At 37.4% G+C, this 7,438-nt stretch overlaps 1 protein-coding gene across 2 annotated transcripts; it reads right to left on the bottom strand.

Annotated features, from left to right (window-relative positions):
• Nucleotides 1–3,072: 3,072 nt before the first annotated feature.
• LOC125776624 (piggyBac transposable element-derived protein 4-like) lies at nt 3,073–6,872 on the bottom strand. Of its 2 annotated transcripts, XM_049450058.1 has the most exons (3): nt 5,723–6,872; nt 4,763–5,651; nt 3,073–4,699 (listed from the first exon to the last, which is right to left on the bottom strand). In XM_049450058.1, the coding sequence occupies exons 1-3, from the start codon at nt 5,738–5,740 to the stop codon at nt 4,179–4,181; spliced, it is 1,428 nt and encodes a 475-aa protein (XP_049306015.1). In that variant the 5' UTR covers nt 5,741–6,872; the 3' UTR covers nt 3,073–4,178. The 2 variants fall into 2 exon arrangements, with proteins under 2 accessions (XP_049306015.1, XP_049306014.1); XM_049450057.1 differs by having other exon boundaries at nt 3,073–5,651; nt 5,723–6,870.
• Between the last annotated feature and the right edge of the window lie 566 nt (nt 6,873–7,438).

The raw sequence follows: 7,438 nt of genomic DNA, 5'->3' as shown, positions 1-7,438 counted from the left end.
AGCGTACAAACCACACCAAACAGTGCATTTTTCGGGATGCATGGGCAGTTCTTGAACGGCTTCTGGTTGCTCTTCACCCCAAATGCGGCAATTTTGCTTATTTACGTAGCCATTCAACCAGAAATGAGCCTCATCGCTGAACAAAATTTGTCGATAAACACATTTCGAACCGAACACTGATTTTGGTAATAAAATTCAATGATTTGCAAGCGTTGCTCGTTAGTAAGTCTATTCATGATGAAATGTCAAAGCATACTGAGCATCTTTCTCTTTGACACCATGTCTGAAATCCCACGTGATCTGTCAAATACTAATGCATGAAAATCCTAACCTCAAAAAAATCACCCGTTATAAAAGCTTTTTGCTGCTAAGTTTGAGTTCTTATTTAAAAGGCAATTTAAATTTGCAGCTCTTATCTTCATGCAAGTTATTTTACTACATACATATATGACTAAAGCTGTGTCATCCGCAAAAGTTGATGTTAATACATTACTAGCTGTTGGAAGATCTGCTGTATATATGATATATAAAGTTGGGCCTAAAGCACTGCCCTGTGCTACACTAGTCCTTATCTGTCGTTCATCAGATATAAAATCTCCCACTTTTACTATAAATTGTTAAATAATTAGTTATATAATAGGGTGGGTCGATTCCGGACTTTTTTCGATTCGGGATTTCTAATAGTGTGGAAAAGTTGCCTTAGTACTTCCTGATTCCAATGCCACTTTTTGTTTTGAGATCGGATTGCATCTTCAACCCCAACCCCGGCCTTGAAATTTCGAAAGTTCGTCTAAAATCGTGAAATTGTCTACCTATCGCCTGAAATACGCATCTCATGGCAAAATGTATAAAACAAAAGAGATACGAGCGAAAATGCGGCGCGCCACAGCGCAAGGTGAAAATTGGCTTGCGGCCACACTTCTTGATGTTGATTTCGCCGAGTGCTATCACTCACATTCATTCACCTACTCCAAAGGACACGTTCGGAAAGGTCTCCACATAAATATTTTTTCATCGAGTTCCTTCACTCTTGTCGGTAATTTCGCCGAGTGCTGTCACTTATATTCTCTCAACAGAACACAGAACTCAAAATGTCTGTATCTAAATTTAAATTTAGACAGAAATGTCCTGTGTTTGGCATATATCCTACAATCTCTCTGAGTCCCAGTTACCTACTTACCAGCATGCTCTTTTGTGTTATCAGTTTGAAAGATTTCGTATAGGGCGACTCCGAGGCGACAACTATGAACCTAGGAGTAAAGACGTTACAGAAATAGTTGCAAAAAAGGTTGAAAATACTTTCAAAAAGTCATTTATTCCGATAGTTTCTCACACCAGAGTTGTACAAATGCTCACCACATACCATACGAAATTTCTGACTCTTTAAAAATGTTTTTAAGAAACCCAATAGGTTTGAGCTCTAAAAGAGACGACTTTGTCTCTTCTGCCGGAAAATTATTTGACATCGCTCCCTGTAAATGCATTTATTTTTCTTCTTGCACTTGTCCAAAAGAAAGGAAAGTTCCTATCAATGAACAACCATTTCTCTTGGACCAGAGAACCAGAAGAATTGGTCGCATTGGAAGTGTTGATCTACCTGAAACAAAAAAGACTACAAAGAAAACTGAACGTAAAGAAAAGCTTTCAAAGCGTCATTCAACATCAACACTTACCAGAAAAGTATCAGTTTGAACACGTGACCATTCAGATCAGCCAGACTCTCATACAGACGACAACAATGTAGGTGCGTCGCACATGGATTCTTTCAAAAACGATGCTGATGATGAATTTTCTCTTCCATCCTCTAAAACCAAACAAAACACACTAGTATTAGTATACACTGCTTTAGCTGCGCAAAGATTTGGAGTAAGTGATAGAGCAGCGGCCTTGATTGTTTCATCTGCTTTTCTGGATGCCAAAAAAGCAGGTTTGATAACTGAGGATCAGGCTAGCTTTGTAACTGACAAATGCAAGATTAGTCGGGCAAAAAAAGTGTTGGAGTTAAGCTCCAAAACACCGAAAGTATTGACTCTGTATATGGGCTGCATTTTGACGGCCGCAAAATCAATACACTTACGCAAGTCAGCGAAGGTGAAAAGTACTACCGCGACACTGTCAAAGAGGAACATATTTCTCTTATAGCGGAACCTGGTTGTCATTACTTTGGCAGCGTTACCTCTCCTTCCGGGTCAGTTGAGGATGAGACGCAAGCTATATGGCCACATTTACAAGACAATTCAGTTGATGTGGAACATCTAGAAGTTGTCGGTGGTGATGGCACCAACACGAACACAGGTTGGAAAGGTGGAATCATTCGGAAACTAGAAGAAAGAATAAGTAGGCCATTACAGTGGGTTGTTTGTCTTCTACATTTCAACGAACTTTCATTTCGTGCTCTTTTCGAACACATAGATGGTGTCTCAAAGAGTCCAAATACAATCTCTGGCGACATAGGTAAACTGCTCCCTGATTGTGAGAAGTTGCCTGTTCTCAAATTTGAAAGTTTTCCATCCTACCAATTACCTTCTGAGGTTATTAATCCGACGCAACTTAGCACAGACCAAGCTTATATCTATAAAATATCGGAAGCTGTTATTTCCGGTCAATGTTCCTCAGATTTAGCGTCGATGCATCCAGGTAACATGTACAAATCTCGCTGGCTCACCTGTGCAAATAGAATTCTGAGATTATAGATTTCTACTGACAAACCAACAAAGGAAATAAAGATTTTGGTCAAGTACATACTTTCAGTTTACTCACCTTTGTGGTTCTCAATAAGATTCAACAGTTCAATCAAAGATGGCTCGCGCCATCTCTATGTTGCAATTCAAAGGGTGAGATATTTACCTGCTAAACTGCGCAAGGTTGTCGATTCATCCATTCAACTGAATGCTTTCTTTGCTCTTCCAGAAAACATTTTCCTTAGTATGATGACTGACGAACGGATAGAAGTCAGAAAGTTGGCCCTTGACCGTCTTTTGGCAGCCAGAGAAACAGAGTCTGACACTGTAAATAGAAGGGTTAGATGTAATAAAGTGCCAAAGCTGAATTTCAAAGCTAATAATTATTACGATATGATTAACTGGCAGACTATTACCCTGACTGTTCCACCAGTTCTTTGTTCAGTTTCTAACGAAGAACTCATAAAAGGGCTATCGGGAGACACTGCAGAGGTATGGAAATTTAGTGAATTCCCCTCTCACACCGTGGCAGTCGAGAGAACCGTCAAACTGGTGACAGAGGCATCTTCTAAAGTTATTGGCCCCCAATCCCGTGATCGTTTTATACGCTCTACACTGAAATCTAGGCAACAAGTGCCAACGTTTAGTACAAAATCTGATTTATCAATAAATTTGACACAGATTTAGACTAAAACAAGCCTGACATATGGTTGGTTGGTTGGGTTGGGCTTGGGAGGAACCCGAAGAGCAGCCACATCCACGCGGTGGGTTCTGGGTGACCAATACAGGTTAGCTGAGAGCTGCAACAATTTTCACCTTGCGCTGTGGCGCGCCGCCTTTTCGCTCGTATCTCGGGAACGGTTCGTCCTACGGCCATGATCACATTTCGGAAGCAAATGACGTGACAAATAACTTTTGTTTCATACATTTTGCCATGAGATGCGTATTTCAGGAGCTAGGTAGACAATTTCACGATTTTAGGCGAATTTCCGAAATTTCAAGGCCGGAGTTGGGGTTGAAGATGCAATCCGATCTCAAAACAAAAAGTGGCATTGGAATCAGGAAGTACTAAGGCAACTTTTCCGCACTATTAGAAATACCGAATCGAAAAAAGTCCGGAATCGACCCACCCTATTATATAAGACTCCAATGTTTCATAAAATTATAAAGGTAGAATGTTTTTAATCTTATTTAAGAGGCTTTCATGCCACACCTTATTAACCCTTCTGCACAAATTGAGATTGTACCCCTCATAAACAATTTGTGGGTCAATATGACCCAATAGCAAAAACACGTCAGTATGTTAAAATTATAATGGCAAACTCATTTTTTTTATTATTCAAACATAAAATTAACAAATTCAAAATTGTTTTCAATAGGACTCAGTAAAAAATACATCAATTCTGACAATTTATACATATAACTGCCTTTACACTATGTTGTTTGCATATAAATTTCAAGCATTTATCGCAACGAACTGAATGCTTGTTGGAGTTTTTAGTATGTGGACAATAATCTGTTCCATTCGGGATTAAGTTCGGTCCATATAACATATGCGTTATATCCCGAAACATCGACCATATTGGAAAAGAGTGCAACTGGCCATCGTTTCGTTTGGCGTTTACATGTGTACGTTGCTACTAATTGGTCCAGCCCATCAACACCTGCTTTAGTCGCATTATAGTGATGTATTATTTCTGGTTTCTTTTTCTGATCAGCCCTAGTCTCTGCCGAATGATGAAGAGTACTCATTGCAACAACGAATTTGTATTTCTTTGGCATATAGGTCACAACAGTCACATTTTGTGTGAAAAAGAATTCCGAATAATACTCTGGTTTTTTCCTGACGTCAATAGCTTGGAGGGGAAGAAACTTCTTGTTCTTTCTAACTGTTCCTACTACCGTTATTTTACGTCGTAGCAATTCGACAGCCAAATTGTAGGTTGTAAAAAAGTTGTCACACGTGACGGTATAACCTCTCCCCAAATTGCGTGTGAGATTTATAACTACATTTTCACCTAAAGAAAATATTTTTGTATTATTTGTTTCACTGCTATTTTTCTCATGTTGATAGCTTTTACCTTGATTCTTTTCTGGCTGAGTATTTCTGGCCCTTCCTAGATAGACATCCATATTCCATGCGTAGTTGGACTTGGAATCGCAAAGAGCCCATATTTTTATGCCATATTTGGCAGGTTTGGAAGGTATGTACTGTCTAAAACAGCATCTTCCACGAAAAGGTACCAGCTGCTCATCGACGGTCACATTTTCATTTGGATTATACATCAGTTTAAGATTTTTGCTCCATTTGTCCCAAATATTTCTTATTGGAGCTAGCTTATCACGTAACCGTCTGGTTTCCCTATCTTCATGGCTATCAAAACGGAGGTATCGTGAAATTTGCATAAATCGTTCAATATGCATAACAGCGCGGAATATGGGTCTTCCATTTGTTTCATCCCATAAACATCTCAAGCTTTCCCCGTTAGACTTGGAAACACCAGCCATGATCTGCAGCCCAAAGTATGCTTCCAGTTCCATTATATCAATGATCTCCCACTTACTTTCATATAACTGCACGCCCTTGAGGTTGGTCATTTCAACAATAATTTGTTTCAGTTCTAGTGAAATGAATAAATCGAAAGCACCTTTTATGCTAGCAACCAAGGAACGTGCGTGTTGTGAAGGGCCTGGTTTATTTGAAAGAATGCATTCTTGTCGCATTCTGCTGCATTGCATTTGTTGAGGATCTTTATACCAAACAATCGTACCATCTTTTGCAGGAAAACATTCCTTATTTCCTTGTGTTTCTCTGCTAAGACTTTCAACGCTATCAAAAGAATCTGTAGATATATCAGACTCATTTATTTCAGATTCATCACATCGAAAATCTTGATCTTCATCAGACGCTTCATCAAGTGACTCGTCATCATCATTGAAAATTTCTTCAATTCTTTGCCGTGATAGAATCTATACAAATATGAATACATACCTACATATAATAAGAGAATCGCCATATTATAAAAAAGTTAAATTATTACCTGGTTTCTTCGCTGCATTTTAATGGCACAGATTTTTACATTCGCATATCACTGAGCAAAAAAATTGTCTACACGAGCGTCTTCACAGTTCAAATAAATCACACAACTGACAACATTTTCATAAGCTTGTACGTATGTTTGCTGTATGTAGTAGAATACAGTTATCCCAGAGCAAAACAAAATTCACCAACTATATACATACGTACATACATAGCATAAAAAAAAATCAGAAAATAAAGTTCAATACCGTTATCACTAGGCACCGCAAAATTCACAAATGAGCACTAGCACGCTTTTTTTGTTTAGTCACATTTGAGTAAAAATTTTCTTGGTGGTCAAAATGACCCACAAATTGTATACGCGTACGAAAAGTTTTTAAAAAATTATGTAAAAAAACTGGCTCGTCCTGGAAAAAAAATGTGTACGTACAACTCACCATAAGACTCAGACTGAGGATATCAAAATGGTTTTATAAGCAATTAGCCATCCTAAGGCATGGTAATACGTGTTTGTTTCTTAAATTTGGGTCATTTTGACCCAATTTGTGCAGAAGGGTTAAATGACTGAGCCACGTCTTGAAATATAGCTGAACATTACTCTCTGTGCTCAAATGCTTTTCTTATTTCGTTAGTAATTCTATTTACGTGCTCTATCATATTTTGTTTTTCACGAAACCTGAATTGGTGCGTTGGTATTATATTATTTTCGTGAAGGAAAGGAGTCAAGTGTAAAGTTTTTCTCAGGTTTATCTATCAAGATAATCAGCGAATTTATATATGAAATTGGATAGTATCCGAAACTTAGATTTACATTGAAGAGAAAAGAGAGCACCTCTACAGCAATATTTGGTAACTCAATTAGCATTTTTGGGGTAATATTAGCATGCTCTGGTGACCAGCGTTTGAAAAACTATGCTACTCCCGTAGCATTTCATTTTACTCTTGCTACCGCTCTCACTTTGTCGGGAGCCACAGCATAGCCTTAGCATAACAGTGTAAAAGAAGTGCTCTACTCTGCTCCGAGTTTTGTTAGTTAAAAAACTATAGCTGGAGCGGGAGCAAAAAATTAAATTCTGCGCTATGCTCTGGCGTAGCGGTAGCAAAAAATTGGAAGCGGTAGCACAGCAGTGCTAATGAAAATTTTCATGTGCTACAACTCCCGCATGTGTTTGTTGTTTTTTTCTTTTTTCTTGCTATTTGCAAAAAATTGGAAGCGGTAGCACAGCAGTGCTAATGAAAATTTTCATGTGCTACAACTCCCGCATGTGTTTGTTGTTTTTTTTCTTTAATTGAATAATTCAAACAAAAAAATGTTATGCAAATCATTTTGACACTTGTTGCGTCAAGTGACTTTATAAATCTAAAATCAAGTATTTTAAGAAATATATTAATAAAATCAATTAGATAACAATTGAATAAATTATATATATTTTTTTATTATGTAAAATATTTACCATTTTTATATTACCAAAAACATCATCTATTCCAAATGTATTACAATACTCAATTACTATGAATTTTCGAAATTAATTTTAACTACATTACTTTCCCCTTTTTTATATACATACATACATTAGGGTGTTTTTTTTGAACTATTAATTTTTTTCAGTCCCGTCACGAAATTTCCTTGGAAATACCATATAAAAACTTCCTTGAAATGTTTAGCCCTAAATATTAACATTAAAAACTGAACAAAGGCATGTAAAAATTTTGCAAA

This window comes from Bactrocera dorsalis, chromosome 2, assembly GCF_023373825.1.
Source record: "Bactrocera dorsalis isolate Fly_Bdor chromosome 2, ASM2337382v1, whole genome shotgun sequence".
NCBI classification, from domain to species: Eukaryota; Metazoa; Arthropoda; class Insecta; order Diptera; family Tephritidae; genus Bactrocera; species Bactrocera dorsalis.
Note: the sequence above shows the minus strand (reverse complement) of the source record. Positions and strands in the feature narration are given on the sequence as shown.